Here is a 19,205-nt window from a genome sequence, read left to right on the forward strand (position 1 = left end):
ATAGGGCTACATGATCTGTGAAGGGCCACACGCCGCCAATGCCCTGCCTTCGAGATAAGACCCCGCCGGCTTTTGTTTTCATTAGTGAATCGGCCCTTTCATGAGCAGAGCCGAGTTTATCAAGTGGCTTTCTGACCTGAGAGTGCCGGGGAGCTTGGGGCTGCACCATCACGATCATGGCAACCGTTTGGCTCATATCGCACTGGAAATTCATTTTAAATGCAAATCAAGGATATATCAGCACTAAATGTTTTTGGTTTGAAAGTTACACCGCAGATGTAAGCGCTACAGATGAATAGCTGAATATATTGGACATTGCGATTAATATTGTATGAAAGTATTGCAACAGGCATCAAATATCATATTGAACATCAGGTTCTCTCATGGAGTCTCAGTCGCTTTCACTGAAAAGCATGAAATGAACGCTCACAATAAAACGCCTCTTTGCGTTGGGTGGGTAAGTGGAGGAATGCGATCTGAGACACAGCGCCGCTTGTCTTGTAATGCACTGTCCATCAAGACTGCAGCTATTCATACGGGACGGATACTTTGCTGTGTGCCATGTTAAAATGGCTAATATAAAAAAAAAATATTTGTTATGCCAACAGGTTCACTTTTTATGACCTTTTGTGATTTTTTCTTTTTTTTTTGTGAATTTATAAAACCTACTTTACTGCATGTGAAGTGCTGGTATTTTTAATATGAATTTTCTCAATGAGACCAACTACGACTGCTACAGTCGTCAATAACCAGCTTGCTGAAGGCCTAACGCAAGCCTAACACCTAGATAATAATGAAATATGAATTGAAGTATTAAAAAGTAGTAAAACGGTAAAATGCAGGATGTGAACACAGCCCGGAGAAATGGAAAATGGAACAACAATTCCTTCACACGAACGTAATTTTTCTGCAACCCAAACTCCCAGACTTCCCTCTTGTCACATAGAGGAAACAGTTATATATTTTCTGCAAATGACTTTTAAAGGGAGGAGCAATAAATTGCACTTCCCAACAGACTGACGTTTATGCTGCAATTACCGTGTGAATGATGGAGGCAGGATTAAAGGCTGTGAAGCCACGGCGGCCAGAGAGCGTTCAATGTGCACGTAATAATGTGTGTGTACATATCTACATATATAATGTATTCATTTATTGTTATCATTTGGTTTTAGGGGAGGTGTCAGGGTGATCTGCGTGTACATGAGCAGGAAGTACCAGGAAGGCCTGGCGTTAAAGTGCTTAAATGAACTTCTGTCGACAGGGGGTTGGAGGTGAGACACACACACTCACACACAGGAAGGCTACACCTTATATGGAGATGGCTGTCAGATTGTAGGGCCTAGAGACCTTGTAAGGGAACATCTGGCTTTATCGTGGAATCAGCGTGCTCTCTTCACATAAACAGAGCCGCCTCTGGAACTCCAGCCAACGTGGTGCATGTGAACGGCGCCGGCGAGCGGGCCGCCATCTATCACGCCGCAGCACCCCTGAGAAATCTCCTGTTGACAAGTAAATCATTTACAAACAAGTGGCCCGGCCCCGGCCTCGATCATCGGAGCCGTCGGTCAGCTCACCTGACTCCCGCACGCGCTCCGCACCTCAAGCTGACAGCCGCACCGAGGTCCGGGGAGCTGTGTGATGGTCACTTCCCTGGTTCCAGACATTAGAGCCTTCTTAACGAGTGCTGAGATGCATCATAACTACCCAAAAGTCATAAAGCACGACAGGTGAGTTTCTGCAAACACCAGACTAATATCCTGGAGGAATTTGTGTAAAAAGAGTGCAATATGAGATGACAATACGAGTGTTCAGAGTCACAGTGATTGCACAGTGACGAGAAATTTGCTTGTACCTTTCAATTCTGTAAAATTATGAAACAAATGCGCAATGCCATCATTTTAAAACCTGCCCATTGAACACACCTAATGTTGCTTTGAAAAAAAAAACAGCTTTGATAAAATATTTCAACAACTCCACATATTTCTATGCAGTTGAATGCTGTATTGAGAAATCCTCAGATTCTCTCAATAACAGTAAAAGCACATGCATCATATTAAACCCTATTTTGGGAGTGCATGACTCCAGGGTTGCTGTATCTGAATATCATACTTTTAAAAAATATCATATAGCCACATATCATATAGCCACCAAAAAAATATCAAATATCATATAGCCACAATATCATATAGGTCTGTAGAATATTTGTATTATTTTTAATATAAATCAGTATTATCACCTAGAGAAAAACCAAGTGAGAGTCATAATAACTGGACAGGGACAGTGTCCCAAAGGGCTACTCTGTGTGTGGAGCGGGGGCGGTGAGGGCCGGCCCAAATCCCACCACCCTCCCCCTGGGGACATGAAAGGACACTGCACACTCGCCAAAGAACAGGCTAATGAGGATTTTAACACGCGTGCCACACTACAGGTACTACACCACAGATCACAGATAATGCACAATATTTTCCCTTCTACCCCATCCTACTTTTCTTTAGTACCCCGTAATTCAGTGTCCACGGCAGTTTTCATACAAATAACACGTACAGGGCAGTGCGCAAATACAGACATTTATCCAGTGGCCTCTCTTTGGGACTGAAACGGGCCTGGTTGTCCGTTTCGGGAATGGCCCTCAGCATGAATGAACTACCGCTCTCCGGATATTCGTCTGCGCTGCACACGCCGGGCCAAGCAAAGCGGCAGCAAAAAAAAAAAAAAAACAACCCTCTCCTTAACACTCCTCATTAGTCACCGTGCGAGCGCAGCCCCACGCCAGCGAGCGAGGCGTCCGAGCGAAGAAACAAATATCTGAAATGACCGCGCCGCTGGAAAAAATCCACAGATTTGCCTCCTCGTTTTGGGGAGGAAGAACAAGGCTCCCTGCCTCAAGCTGCCTGACGGGATTCTCCCCAGAGCCACTTAAACAATGGCCCAGAACGCCAACGCGGGCCGGGCGTGTTGAGCGGTGATTAAGGGAAAATACCCTGGGTGGAGATGCCAAAGTCACGTCGCAGGAATGTGATGGCAACGAGAGATTCCATTACCGGCGGCGGAGAAATCCAGCACGTCGGTGAGGCCGGGTTCAGCCACAGTTAACGGCCGCGGCGTCCAAGGCCTGCCTCGACGGTCTCCTCGGAGACTAAATAAAATAAATTGCAGGAACGCGGAGGCAGGGAGACATTACTTGCGATGCGAACATTTCACATCCCCTCCAGTATGTCAGTGGGCCACTCTTGACATTTCCCAGAAATCATTTGTGTTTACTAAAAAACGAGGACGTTTTCTTTTGGTTTCTTTCACGATGTCGAAGGAAACGGAAAATGACGTTACGTGCTCAGGTTCTAGTCAGCAGATTTGCAGGTGCATGCTACTCCTCAACAGCACAGCGCATCGTGATGATGACGGCACATCGCAATGCTTATATTAAAATAAGATGACATGAAAGATGTGCATTACGGGTTGCTATAAACTCTAAAGCCCTTATGTACTATGTTACCTTGATCACATGGTAGTTCCACAATTTGGCGCTTCCATATATGACGCTGAATAGGAATAATCTCATCTCAGGGCCCTATTTTATATTGAAATGTCAGTGAAAAATTTCATTCATCAAATTTAACAGACAAAAAAAGCGTAACTTGAATGACAGTGTTTCTTTCTCCAAGTTCGTGCAAGCCTGAGCCAGAGTTAAAATGAACCCCACCAGGTTCTGGCATCGCTCATCAGCTGTAATTTACACTTTTAAAAGGAGAATATGGAATATGGAAGCAACACACGCAATACCATGTGACGTGGTTCACTTCGTAAAACCAGCAAAGATTCTACAGACCTGCGCTAGTTTTAAACATTGTAGTTGTAAACGTAGAAAAACATCTTACGGGTACTATGTACTTCATATTATACATTCGTCTGTTTTCAATGAATTTTCCATATTGCAAAACTTTTTCACTTGCATATTTGGCAGTGCTCTAGACTAAGACTAACTTTCTGCACTGGTTGCACCTTTTCTTAGGTGCACCAAATTTTCTACGGGGTCGCTTTTAAAAACAGTTTTACAGGTGACCTTTTTTTTGGAAATTTTGACTTATTCTTGTTCTTATTAAATAACAATCTGGTTACCATAAAGTTCTGTGTTTGAAGCGCAATTCTACATGAAAGGTAACTTGCTGAAAATGTGTCGGTGCCTAAAGTGCTCCACTGAGCTGAAATTAAAACCAGACATATTAAGTGCAAGTGTTTGCTGTTTGATCTGTTTGCTGCTGAAAGGCAGTGGGAAGAGGGGACACTGTGCCAGCAAAGTTATCTAGGGCTGAACCGATTACTCAAGCAACTCGAGATATTTGAGGTAAAACCGTTTGCCTTGAGGCACCATTTAATTAATCACCAAAGTGCATCTATTTTCACATCACTCCCGCTTTGCAGGCTACTGCGCAGCACCGGTTTCATTGTTTTTACAAATCAAAGTTTTAAGGCGCGGCAATTTATTTTATGCTCTATGGCAATGGCGGACAATTAAGATATCAGAGTGTGTAAAAGGTTGCAGCACCTGAAACAAAAGCATCCTCGCGTGAACTGCGCTTCTCCAAGTTATCGTATTTTTATGATTGCTAACAGGTTTGTAGCCTGTGTTACAGGGCTGCGTATTTATATGATCTTATGCGATTGATGATAGTGAAAGTTTCCAGCTCGGCCTTGAGAAATTTACTTTACTTTACTTTACTTTACTTTATTTAGCAGACGCTTTTATCCAAAGCGACTTACAAGAGGAAGACACCAGCAATTCTCGTTCGATTTCTATAGAATATTGAGTTTACAAACTAAGAGCCCTGATAAGGCTCAACTTGTCAGCGAAGAGCATGCTCAGAGATTGTTAATTGCTAGACGAAGAAAAAATTATAATGTATATATACATTTTTGTATTGTTTTGTGCAATACAAATTAGCATCTTTGGTGTGTGTTACTTTTATACCCCCAAGTGTCCCAGAAGTTCCCGGAATCCCGCAAATTGCATAAAATATCAAGAAAACTAGAGCAAGTAAACAAGAGCGTTAACATTTGCACCCCGTGCTCACATGACAGAATGAGAAAGACTGCATGTGCATGTGTGGATCTCTGCGTGGGTTTCCGATTCCACAGACAAACAGCATCCTGATTGGTTTGCTTGGTAAAATAAGCCAATCACTTTTACTTCTCTGGGAGGTTATGATAACTTCAAAAACTGATGACTGTTATCAGTACAGTAAAGCATCATGAGCCTATTTTAAATGTTGTTGCTTCTTGGCATTGGAAATAATACACTGAAATTATTTACAGCAAAGAAAATAATAGTAATTAATTGAAATGGAACAATAGTAGTAATTGAAATGGAGACTAGTTCCTGGCAATTGCCAAAAAGCAAAATCTGAGTTGCGTAAATAAATTTGGCCATGAAAAATAAAGTTTAAAAAATTTATAAAAATTGTACATAAACCAGTCAGGCATCATTCAAGGATTCATTCCACTGCCAAGCGCAGATGGCACATTGGGGTGCTTATGCATCGTTCTAATTAACCGGAATTAGCAAGATCAATGTAGCAAACTTTCTATACTTTATATATGAGCAGTGGCCCATAAATGAAACAGAAAATGATTTTTTTTCATATTTTCAAAGTGATGTCAGACTTCAGGACCCTGAGGACTAATAGAGGGTAAACAGGAAGTATGAAGGCTTTACATTTGATCAAAATCGGTTTTGTGTTCCATTTTTTCTATGTAACACACCACTGGTTGTTTTAATCTGTGCTTTATAAATAACTAGACTGACTGATCTGTGCTGACATAACCAGATTCAGTGATCGGCATCGGGTTTATTGAGCTCGTATCTAAGCCTGATCCTTTGCTTTACGTCACACGGAGATTAAAACGAATGCAGGCAGGAAAATGCAGAGCTGGCAAATCCACAAAGTGGAATTTTACACCCGACATATGAGCCGCGAATGGTTGAACCATGTCAGACCAACCTGCTACGCTGAAACACTGCCGGAGAACTTATGACCACCTGGAACGATGAAATTGTGAAAAAGAAAATCTAAAAATGTTTCATTTGTTTACATTTGAATTTATACCCTGTGTGGTGTTCATATTTTTGTCAGTCCAGTGTGCAGAGTCAATGAAAATGGGCCAAATTCAAGGAACCTCGGGTGTCAATTCTAATTATTTTTTAAATTGGTTCCAAAAAATGTTCTTAAGCATATTGCAGAAATGTAAAATTGCCAATAGGCTAATATAGTACATGCTGTAGTATATGGTATAGGCTAATAATTATATTAAAAAAACTGCTCTAATTTAATCAAACAATTTTGCAAACAATTGTACTACTAACGCCAGCCTGGTTCAGGGAGGATCTTGTCTCTCCTTGTGTGCACAGAGCCTGCCGGTCCTGTTCTACACTCGGAGCTCGTCAGCAGGCACGGCAAAAAGCAGCCCCGTGTGAGCTGGTGCCCACTCTACCCCCCCCCCAGGCTGGCGCGGTGCCCCGTCAGGGTAATACCAGCCAGACAACGGCGCAGCCCCGCGGCGACGCGGCCGTCGTCAGGTGTCGCGCCGGCATCGGGTTGCGGCATTTTGGCCCTGAAGCGGAGGCCTGTCAATCACCAGCCGAGGCCTGGCGTGGGTTCTGAGCCCTGCTCATCAGCGGGTCCTTGTCAGTGGGATCGGCCTAATTACGGCGATGAGGAGAGACCGAGAGACCGGGCATCTGTACACACAGCAGCTGTCACTGTTTTCCGTATGCAACCACAAGCAAATGAAACACACACACACACACACACACACACACACACACTTATTTAACCCATAACAGCTTTTCTAAAGACAATACTCTCTGCAGGCTCTTTAGTTTTCCACCTCGGACATGCCGTCATTAACGGCTGAAATTCCTCTGTTCGCGCTGCTGAAAGCGCGCGGCAGGCCGGCGCTGCGCTTTTCAAAGCAGGCCGAGGAATCTAAGTCGCGACCCCGCCGGGGAGCCTGCGTGCGTCATCGCTGACAGTTTGGGTGGGCCGCAGACCTCATTTCATCCGAGGCGCAGTAGGCGGCCGTTTAAAACGTCGCCGGCGGAGCGGGCCGCTCACGTGGTTCCTGTGGCTGCCTATCTCTGCGCTCATTAAAGGCCTGAGGCTAAAGTGGCTCACTTATCACTAATGACACAACACATAACTCTTAAATGACACACACACACACACGAACACGCAGCGCGCCGTGCGAAAGCTGCGAAAGCTCTTCTGAACCGGACATAAACACACTCGGTCGCAGAAACCGGAAAAAAAAAAATACGAAACATTTACAAAAAAAAATCATCAGTAATTGATTGATCAGCTATTTGTTTTTAATTGCATTGTCCTCTGTGCGGCGAAACACACGCGCAACGGACAGAACATTTTTTTGTCTTAGAAGGCCCCGTGTTGCTTTTGGGCCCGCGCGGGTTTCGCTGGCGTCGCTCCGCGGCTCTAATCTCCAGACAGGCTCTGAGGGAAGCCAGGTACGAACTGGACATAAACCAGAGCCCTAATACTGAACTGTTTGTAACCGCCGATAAATCAAACGGACAACGGTTTTCCTTTTTTTCCCCGTCTGCCCAGTGCGAAGGAATACCTTGCGTGAAAGGAAAACACAGACGTGGTCTGTGCGAAATTGTCTTATTTTAATTTTTTTTATAATTTCTATTCGGCACGGTTCTTGAACTCTTACGAAGTGCATGTGAGTTTGAGCAGGTTCTTCCGCGGGACGGCTTGGGGGGAGAAAGTCTGCAGCACTCCCGCTCCGGCGGGATACCGGGAGACCTTCCTCGGGAGCCGGAGGCCGACCCCCCCCCCCCCCCACTCTCTCTCCTCTGACGTCATCGTAGCCGGGACGCTTGGGGGAAGGGCGGACTGCAACTTCGAATTTAAAAGCGTTCAGCGCTCTGCGTTCCGGGCCGGTCTTCTCCGGAGCGGCGCTGGGACGGGGTCTGCGCTCCGGATGCCCGAGTTTAGGTTTTCGTGGCAGTGACTAATAGGGCTCCGCAGTTTTGCCCTTTTCAGCAGGGTTTGCCCTCAGCAGCTAAACACACAAACCTTCCTCTGTAGCCGCGACTGACGTCAGCGGTCACCTAGCAACAGCCTTTTGGTGTAAAGGCGGCAGCGCCGACACTGTTTTCAATTGAAAGAGAGCGAGAGAGGGATGGAGGGATGGCAGGGGGGGGGGGACAGAGCGAAACAAAGAAAAAATAAAGCACGAGCGCCTGAGCGTGCGGGAAAAGTTTGTAAAGTGTTGCGCAGTTTACGACACGGTAATCCTGTCAATTATTTCCCGACATTTGTCTCTCTCTATTTTTTTATTCCTGTGCATGTGTATTGCAGGGAAGTAAATAAATCGGTAATCGGCGCATCAAAGAAAGAGACTTTTACAGATCACATTTGGCGTAAAGGTAGACGTGCACCCGCAAAAAAGAAAAAATAAAAAGACGTGCGAGACAAAGCAAATAATTACAATGCAGAGCACCACAGCCGTCACACGTCCCCCCCCCCCCCCCCCCCCCCCGACCTCCCACTCCCGCATTAAACACACGCTGGACGCATGCAAAGTTCAACAACCTCCCCTCGGACTTAAAAGCTACTAAGCCACCTCAAATGTTTGAACTGCGGGGTGCCTTATGGCGCAATAAAGCTTTCAAGATAAACCATGCAGAAAATCCCAGATCCACTTACATGAATGGGAGAGAAGTGCTGATAGGGAGGCTAATACGGGGTCATGGGGGTTGGGGGGGTGACCTTTTTTTTTTTCTTGAAAAAAAAAAACATGGGAAGAAAAAACAAAAAAACTCCATCTAGATTTTTTTTCAGAGACTGCAGGTATCATCACCGCGTCGTCTCGGCCTCTCTCGCTCACACGCTCACTCCCAACACCGCCAGGAACGAGTTCTGCCTGCTATCGAAGCTGACGCAGTGAAGCGTACCTTGCTCAGCGATACTATGCACGATACTAGACTTGTGGAGCTGCGTGGAAAAGAAAAGAAAAGAAAAGAAAAGAAAAGAAGGAACTCTGCTTCACGGGACCTGCTAATATCCCATGCAAATCATTCGGCCTGCATATCTGCAAAGCCTGAAAGTGCCGTACAACCAGCATCAAAACTCGAAGCACTTCTACCAGTCCCTGTGTATGAACTGTGTCGTAGAAATAAGTCATGCTTAACTGCATGCGTGTCTTGTTGAAATGCACGCTTGCATATAGAAGCTGGCGAAATGTTTGGCGTCTTGGTGCAGCGGCCGAGCGGGGAGGCGGCTGTAAACGGCGCCGCGAGCGCCTGCAGGTACAGTACATACTTCTGCAGTCGGCTTGGCCGGGGCTGCGCTACCCCGGGCGCTACACAGAACAAGCTAATTGCTGCCGATCGTGACGCAAACCGGTTTCCAGGGCGACGGAGTTTTGGAGTACCCGCTCCTGCATTTCCTCATCTGTTTGCACTCAGAGCAGCAGGCTGACAATGCAGCGGCTGCATCCTGTTTCAGAGCGCAGGCAGGCAGGCAGGCAGGCAGACCTTGTTTAACCCTTTCACAGCCCCGGAGGAGAATACAAACATTTTTTTTTTTTTTCTAATTAAACTGACAGTGAACCCAATCTTGCATTCAACAGTTATATCGACAGCAGTGAAAAAAAAAAAGTTACACTCTTACAGCATGCAGGAACACGTGTATGTGGTTAATGTGTGTGTGTGTGTGTGTGTGTGTGTGTGTTTCCAGTATAAAAACAATAAGAATAAGTGAACAGCAAATCTTCTAGGCATTCAATACTGTATGCAGTAAAAAAATTATGCTCTTACAGCATGCAGGAACGTTTGTGGTTAATGTCTTTGTGTGTTACCAGGATAGAACAAGTAATACTAATACTAATACTAATTAATAAAAGTGTAATAAACACATGTTCCCAAAGCATAGGAAAAAATAACACTGCTAAAATGTTATTCCATCACCTGTCGTTAGTAACATTTACTACATTTACATTACAAAAGGAAAACAGATACAGTGCATATATTTTTATTTTAGAACTGTTTTTATGCCAATCTGTTACAACTGCATCCATTTCATATCCAGCACGAGTGTGAACAAAGCTACATCTTTTTTTAACACAAAGAAAAGAAAGAAAGAACAGATTCTTCTCTTCATGGCACGAGGCAGCTGCCAAACTCTACAAGGCGATAAGTAACATGCTTTTTTTTCCCCCCGCAGTCACACTTCGGTACGTCATTGCACAGTGACGTAAATGTTATATCATTCCACATGGCTGGAGAGGAGAAGAACGTGACAGCAGAGCGGCGCTCCACCGAGCCGCCCCCACCCGCTTTCTGTCCCCCCTCCCAACCGGCCGCTGTTCTCCCCTCGTATCTCTGACCCCACCCCCCCACCCGGCCCAGCCCACTGTCACAGCCACGGCTCGAATCTCCGCTTTCTCTCGGGGTCTCGTGGCCACCGTACCTGCCCTCCTCTCTCCCCTGCGAGGCCTGGCAGGTGGGTATCGGAGCGCCTGCTACGTCAGTCATCGATTCTCCATGACACAGCACTGCGGGATACTATTACAGCGCCCTTCACCCGCCATGCTAAGCAGCATGTCAAATTCCGCCGTGGAGGGAATTTTACAGCCCATGCCCCCACTCTACGGCTGCTAGAGTTTTACTTTGTCTGACGAAAGGCGTTTTTTTATTTCGTTAAAAAATGTGTGTGTTGTCGTTTTTTAATTACAAGCTTCGCCCACCAATATTCAACACTGCAACACATAAAAACAGCAAGGCTCAAGACTCAGTCGGCATCAGCCGAGACGATGACCAGCCCACATTCAAACAGGACTCAGAAAAGCCCATAATATTAACATTAACATTAGTATTAAGAATATATTTAAAAAATATATTGTATTATTAACACATGAACAAATCCAATACTACTAATTTTTAAGTGTAATAAAAAAAATACACTTTACACAAATTGCACAACTGAGTTTGATGTGGGCATAATATCATAATACCAGACACATGCTGAAAAATTAGAATTTCCTGAAAACGTCTTGAAAACGTCCTTTCCCGAACACAAGCTACGAATAAATGCAGGTAAACTACAATTTTCCACCATAAAAAGCAGCACATTCAGCAGCACAATTATAAGTGACAATTATACACACACACACACACATATATATATATGTGTGTGTGTGTGTGTGTGTGTGTGTGTGTGTGTGTATAATTGTCACTTTTATCTAAAGAATAATAGATAACCAGTATAAAATGGTCTACCCATTATAATATATTCTATATGTCTATATTCTTTTGGAACGATAAACATAATTCTCCCCTCATCCAGGCCTGTTTTGTGACACGGTCCTGATGTGACAGAGGTTAAAATCTACCGCCGCTTCATTGGTAGTTGACACCGAGGGATCAAACCAATCAGACACAGCTGACAAGTTTCATTACTGGAGACACAACATCCTCATCAAGTGGAGCTCCAGAATTGTAGTGCCTACCATGTTCAAACCACATCAGTGGTGGGTGTGGCCACAACAACACCAACATGCAAAACATTAATTGCTCTATAATTAGTATTATAGCACTTTTTTACATCATAAATGTGTGTTATATATTTAATTACTTATTGTATTATAATTGTACTTATAATATAATTACGTATTGGAGCTGTGTGGGTAATTTATGTTCTGCTGTTCAGGCATTAGAAATACAATCGTGGTTCATGGTGATGTACCTGACAGGGGCTTTTCTCGGGTTACGTCGTGAACTCTTAACGTCTGCTCCTCACGTAGCACCCGTGACGGAGGTTCCTGGTCTGAGATTCACTGAGAGTCACCGAGATCGGGTGGTTTGTGAAAACCACCAGCGCCTGCACTTTCACGCATGACCCCACACACGAGTCAGGAAATACACCTCGTTTCAATCCACCCTTTTTATTTTTGCTTCAAAGTCTGAATGATCAGGCTGAAGCGATGGCGTGACTGAATCGTGTGATGTGTCGCTGCTACGCCCATTTCCAGTATCAGTGTCGTCACTGAGCGCTTAAAACTTTGAGGGACAGCATACAGAAAAGCAGGCAGAGATCAACCTATCTGTCGCATTCAAATTAGTTTTTTCCCCAACGTGTTAGTTATAGGTTCAACAGAAGGAGCAAAACAAAAGCAAATGGGGCGTCACACAATTACCTGGTAAATAATGACACCAGAGACCTCATAATAAATCATTAGGAGGATGGAAGCGCTTAACTCAGATTCGCTGAGGCTGAAATCTTAGCAGACGCTCAGAAAAGCTCTCACACACGCAGGCACACACATTATTAATCACGACGACTGCAAATGTACTACTGCGCGACTCCAGCCAACTGTGTCTCTGGTCGTTCGGTGGTTCCACGGTGCTCAACACAAGACAAATCTTTCTGATTGATGAAGAACCATATTGGGTGGAGTCTGATCTATCGAAAGTCGTTTTTTCTTCTCCTGGGACCTTAGAATGCCTGTGATTTCCCTGTAACTCCTGCCTTCCAAAACGGTTCACAACACATATTAATATTAACAGTACTTTCTTAAAAATTACAATCAGGTTTTCTGATTACAAGAATCAATACATAATAGGAAGAGTAAACAAGATGCAGTATTGTAGTTGTAGATTTTACAGTAGATCTGGAGAATGTTGAACTTGCAGATGCCGTAATGCATGTGCCAGTAAGATACTCTACTGTTACTACGGTCCCTGTCATTAGGAATGGCCTGGATTAGAGCTTCTGTTAAATGAAGACAAGCAGATGAATAAACATCTAATTCATTATCTATCATTATGATGATTAATTAGTATTCCATATTATATGTAGTATTAGATTTAGTATTTCAGCAACTGTGGTCCTAGACACGTTTTTTGGACTCGTCCATTGATGTCAGTCGGGACATTTCTGTTGTTTTGTCACAACTTCTTTTTATCCACATCAGGGGACTTCATAAAAAATCGTTTTGCAGATTGTTATAGTCGCTGACTAAAGAGATTCAGTGACATTAAACCAGACATCAATAACCTACAATAACAAGCGTGGATGCTTCTCTAAAAAAAGCTCCCTGGACTGGGCCAAGTCACGACAAACTTCCTCGTGCTTCAGATTTACAGATATGCCGACAGCTCACAATACGCGAGTTTAAAAGGCAACAGATAGAGCGGCCCTGCGAGGACGATGACGTCCGCGGGGTTTTAAAAGTTAACCAGACCTGTTAACCTTCCACAACTTCCACTTGACTTGCCACTCTCCGTATCTTCAGAAACGGCAGAATGTTTAGTGTTCCGTCACAGGATGCCGGGACGTCCCACGTGTCCCTTCTTTCGCGAAGGGCATGACAAACGTGTCAAACAATGGACAGAAATAGCCCCGTGGACTGATTCCCGGGCCGGCAAAACAGTCTGCTTTCCTTCACGTCGGGATGACGCCCACCGCTGACCGCTCGGCGCTAAAATAGCGCCGAACAGAGGTGTCCAAGGGCCTACGCCGCACGCACTGTTTTACTTTTCCAATGGTCACATTGACACTGGCCGCTACCGACACAAACCTTTCCTCAAATACAGCAACTCCCCGCCCGGTTTGTGTACGTTAAGGGACATAACGTGGATTTTAAAAGGTCGAAACGGTAATATAACACAGTGGACTTGGCTCGCGTCCTCTTCTGGCCCAAGCTGATTGGACTTTGTTTTAGTTGAGGCGCGTGAAGACCTGGGGCCATCCGGCCGTGGTTGCACCTTCAGTGCCATAATCCTGCCGTGACAGGCTGTAGACGGGCACGAGCCCGGCGACGGTGAACGTGACAGCAAGGCCGCTATGAGTCACGGGTGCCAGGGGAGAAAGCGGGCAGTTTTGAACGCAGGGTGCCAGCAGGACAGTCACGAGGGCACCGCGCACCAGCCTGTGCAACAAAGTGTGCCATATTTCACCCGTTGCGACCAAAAAGCATGTACGGCAAATGAGAAGATGACAGAGAGTAAGAATAAAGAAATCTGATCTAAAATGCTTACTTCTTGAAATTCTGAGTAATAATAAAAATAAGCATAATGAATGAGTAACGCCAAAAGGAAGAAAAGTGCCCCTGCTGTGAATGATTCGTGCCAGACATGTTAAACGTATGCAAAGTGACGTTACAGGTCACCAGGGTGACCAGAGCAGAACGCCCCATTCACATGTTCACCACCAAACTGGTTCTTCACTGGTCCTGGAATTTCGGACTGAGCACGACGCTCAGCGCACAGAGAGACCGTCTGAGCGTGCATCGCCGAAACCACGGCGCCGCGAGCAATGTGCTGGTAGCCTTGCCTCTGGACCGGAAGACCCGGGTTCAAACCCCACTTACTACCATCGTGTGCCCGAGCAAGACAGCAAACCCCGAGTGTCTCCGGGGGCGGGGGACTGTCTCTGTAACTACTGATTGTAAAGCGCTCTGGAAAAGGACGTCTCATAAATGGGGGAAAATGTAAATGTAAACAATGTGTTTATGCAGCATGCACGTTGTATGCATTTTATTAATGTTGCCGTGCATGACAATATGCAATGCATTGCCACATCCCACCATCTATCTTTGCATTTTTGCACATTTACACATTCAGTACTGTCAGCGTTTAAACGTCCAGTTGTGAATGTTTAGTTAGATGCTCTGCGTGCTGGTAACTACTCTTGATTTTTTTGTATTTTGCATGATGTGAACAGTCCTGTGCTTGAAATGACAATTAAAACCTACTTATTTACCAGGTGTGAGCAAGAATTAAAAGTAAATCTCCGTTGCAGGTATAGGTAGTCGTCTGCATGACGTGATGGACTTTTATTGGCAATCTCACGGGTGGCTCCCAGCAGCTCGCTAGAGGTCAGTGACGGCGTGCAGGTCTGCTCGGACCTGTACCCTGGTCTGAGTAAAGGTCTCGGAGGTGCACCGCCGTCCCACCACGTGAGCAGTGCCGATTCCTCGCTGCACAGCGTGCGAATGAGAGTCGGTGTGCGTTGCAGGTTATTAATACTCAAAAACTAAAACCCTGAGGAAGTGCGTCTGCGCTGCTTCCGGGGGGGAGAAGGCCGCTGAATTTGTAAAAGTCGCGGCTAGTAAAGTAAGTCTAAGGAACAGTGTGCATTGCACTAAACTTTGGACCCCTGTCTAAAGCGATTTAAAATTCTGAATTGAGACATATGTTAGACTCGTGCATGCTTACAGCAGGTAACTTTTTAATCGGCTTGCTGGAATTCAAACAATCAACTGGACCTGAAGTTACCACACCTCACCACAAATATACGTAAAAAAAATACGCGCACACACACACACACGTCCTTAAAAAAAAAACTTTACAGATACCGGAGAAATAAAAAAAGTTTTATGCGCAATAAAGCAGCCGTTTACTTAAGACGTGAGACTGGCCAGACTCATTTTTATAGGCCAACAGTAAAATGTACAAAATAAAAAGTAGAATGATAAAAAATTATTATAATAATAAATTGTAATAGTTGTTGTTACTGTTTCTACTATAACTATGAATTGCATAATAGTAACGTTACGCAGGTACAGCCCATTCCAAGTTATGCTGGTAGAGCAACATCCACGTAATTTATACATTTGAATACACATCTAAAACGACATTATAAATGTCGTACTAATCTGCAGCTAATGTAGATCTCTGGACGAACGTGGAAGACGCCGAGAGAATAAGAGATGTGCACCAGGCGTGGATGGGGCTGCTGGAAGGCCTCCTACCTGCTCCCTGGAGATGCAGGGCAGAGACGGCCTGCGGGGCATCTTGCAGCTGCCGTAGTAGCTTGTGGACGTTTCCCCCAGGGAGACGCAGCTGGACCTCCTCCTCGGCCTGATCACGGGCACCTTCTCCTCGGCGCCGGGCGCCCTGCTCGGGGCTTCCCGCGGCGGGCAGTAATGGTCGAAGCACAGCGCCATGAGGGAGCCGGAGAGCCCGGCCAGGCACGCCAGGACCGGCCGCAGCAGCGGCGGCAGGCAGCCGAGGCTGGTGAAGGAGACCAGCCACACCAGGCTGGCGAACACCAGCACCAGGACGCTGTGCTTCAGCTTCAGCGTGGGCACCAGCGTGAGGCTCCCCACGCAGCCCAGGACGAACAGCAGCCGGCCCGCCATCTGCATCTGCTGCTGCTCCTCGCCCCACTGCGCGAACCGCAACACCAAGAAATCCCCCAGGTAGCACGACGCCGGCAGCGCCGCCAGCCAGCCCCCGCCGCTCTCCCGCTTCTTCCTCCGCAGGTAGAAGGTCAGGAAGAAGTAGGCGCAGCCGACGCTGAACAGCGGGCTGACGCACTGCGAGAAGAGCGACAGGAGGGTCCGCAGGTCCGCGGCGCCGGAGAGCAGGAGCGACGCCGCCAGCATCGCCAGCGCGCCCCCGTAGAGCGCCGAGAGCCGCGGCAGCCCGGAGCCCGGCAGCCCGCCGTCGCACAGCCGGCACAGGCTGAACAGCGCGCCCCGCCGCCGGTCCGGCTTCAGCGGGGTGACGCAGCTCTTCACGTAGCCGTTCCTGAAGCCCTCCGCGCCGTCGTGGTGCCTGCTCCTGCCGTGAAAAACATCTCCTTCCTCCCCTACAGCCATGTTCTCGGCGCCAGACCCTCCGAACGCGCCTCAAGCGGTCATGTCCCCCGGGTGCGTCCAGGCGCTAACGCTCCGCTACATGACGGCCGACGGGCTCCATGGCGGCTCGGTTCGCGCTCGGGCTTTGCTACCTTTTTTTTTGTGTGTGTGTGCGTGTGCGGCGCGGAGGAAAAGAAGGTGAAGTGTTGTTGTTTCTTTCGCCTCCGACGGGTTCGCGGGCGCCTCCTACAGACGCGACAGTTGACCGAATAATGAGCGCCGGTCCCTCCAAACTTCGTTTTTTTTTTTTTTTTTTTTTGGCGCGGGAATCGGAATTCGCGGAGGGCATTCCGGCTCGTTTCAGCGATCCGAATCTTTTGACTCGGTTCCACTGCAATGTCCGGCTTTGTTCGGATCCCAAACGACTCCTCGCCGAGTTCAGTCTGACAGCTGGGGGATTTCAAATGTACAGTACGGGCCAAAAGTTTGGATGCAACTTCTCATTCAATTTGTGTTTTCTTTCTTTTCATGACCATTTACGTTGGTAGATTCTCACCGAAGGCATCAAAACTGTGAATGAACACACGTGGAGTTATGTACTTAACAAAAAAAGGTGAAATAACTGAAAACATATTTAATATTGTAGTTTCTTCTAAATAGCCGCCCTTTGCTCTGATTACTGCTTTGAACACTCTTGGCATTTTCTCGATGAGCTTCAAGAGGTCGTCACCTGAAATGGTTCTCCAACAGTCTTGAAGGAGTTCCCAGAGGTGTTGAGCACTTGTTGGCCCCTTTGCCTTCACTCTGCGGTCCAGCTCACCCCAAACCATCTGGATTGGGTTCAGGTCCGGTGACTGTGGAGGCCAGGTCTCCACTTTTTGTTAAGTACATACCTCCACGTGTGTTCATTCATAGTTTTGATGCCTTCAGTGAGAATCTACCAACGTAAATGGTCATGAAAATAAAGAAAACCCATTGAATGAGAAAGGTGGGTCCAAACTTTTGCCCTGTACTGTACTTATATCTTTACATTCAACAACTACGTCCTAGATGCCTAGAATCACTAAACAAAAGAAAAATGAAAAAAAAAAGATGTTATTATTGTTATGACTAGTATTTTCCTTACCCAAAGCACTGTACACAAATAAAATATAATTACAGCCTTTAAGCATTAATAAGATGCATAGTAATATTAATAATATAATACTCTCTGTTATATTATTTGAGCGTGCTGAGGGAGGACATCACACTGAGCAAGGTTTCTTTCACCTATGGTGACATTTTATATATATATAAAATTTGTTATATATTTATAAATATATATTTATAATGTGTTAACGATGTGGTAATTAAGTAAAGCATTGATGTTAAAAATGAATGAGCCACAGAGCAGATGAATAAGAGGATGAAATTAGGTGAAAGGTTATAATATTCAGCAAACATCTACAGCATAAACTACAGTAAAGTTCAAAGGTTTTAGGCAGTTTTGAATTAAAGGTTATTCATCTTTCCAACAGTATCTCTGAAATCATTCTGGAAGGCATAATCTAAAAACAATGATAATTAAAACAAAAATCAATATTTAACTAGTGTTTGACAAAGGTTTACATGAACAAAATTACTTGCAGCTTAATATTTTGTTTTTCACTGGTTTATATTGGTGCCTATGACTTTTGCACAGTACTGTGTACTAATATCTTTGTCAGGAATATGTTCTTGGAGGATTTGGTGACACCAGGGTTGTAGAGTAATCAATGATACGATTCCCCTTTGCCCACTTCCACAGTCTTCTCTTGGTTCATTAATATTAATGAGTAACCCAAAGCCACTTCTACACTTGCTCTGTAACATTAGCACAAGAAACACTTATTTTCTTTTGCTATATTTCTAATACAAAATGTGTTTTACATGAAATCTCTCCTCTGTAATCAATATGGACATGTAACAAATTCAGCATCTGGAGTCCTCAGTCTGTCCACGATCAAGTGAACAGCCAGTTCTTGGGTTGTTGTGGGGCATCCCCCACATGCAGAGTAATGCAGTGGCAGTGGTGGCCTAGTGGTTAAGGTTGCCGCTTTGAATCCCAAATTCGCCAAGGTGCCACCGAGCAAACCGCCGTCCCCAGACACTGCTCCCCGGGTGCCTTTCATGCTGCCCACTGCTCAGTTAGGTGATGGGTTAAATGCTGAGGACAGATTTGGTTGTGTCACCGTGTGCTGTACTGCAGTGTATGACAATCACTTCACTTTATTGGACTCCAAAGACACATAGAATGAGGTAGGACCTCCAAAGACCCCATCATAGGGATCTTGTAGCATTCATTGACTGTTTTATTGGCTCATAAATTAGTGTGGATCCATTAATCATTCTTTATGGTTTGACAGCAAATGATTTTTGAGCACTAATCAATAAATCCATTAGCCTTTTTTACACTAAAAACTCGCAAAATGTTCCTGTGGGAAGAAGAGGAGAAGAGGAGGCCGGTATTCCTTACATAACGCAGCCAAGAAACCGGAGAGAGCATCCAGTAGTAATGGCGCTCACGCCCCTGAAGGGGGCGACGTGCAACCGGCGTTGCCGCGTCTGCAAACGCGGGGGGGTGA

The 19,205-nt window shown here is 45.6% G+C and overlaps 1 protein-coding gene across 2 annotated transcripts in view; it reads right to left on the reverse strand.

Moving 5' to 3' along the window:
• pde3b (phosphodiesterase 3B) overlaps window positions 1-16,850 on the reverse strand; it is a 39,277-nt gene extending 22,427 nt beyond the window's left edge. Inside the window, exon 1 of one of the 2 annotated variants that reach the window (XM_028957221.1) lies at window positions 15,772-16,623. In XM_028957221.1, coding sequence (XP_028813054.1) covers window positions 15,772-16,623 — 852 coding nt within the window. Of the gene's footprint in view, window positions 1-15,771 lie in introns of both variants that reach the window. The other variant, XM_028957222.1, reaches the window with a different exon arrangement.
• Window positions 16,851-19,205: the final 2,355 nt, after the last annotated feature.

This window comes from Denticeps clupeoides, chromosome 16 (genome assembly GCF_900700375.1).
Source record: "Denticeps clupeoides chromosome 16, fDenClu1.1, whole genome shotgun sequence".
NCBI lineage: Eukaryota > Metazoa > Chordata > Actinopteri > Clupeiformes > Denticipitidae > Denticeps > Denticeps clupeoides.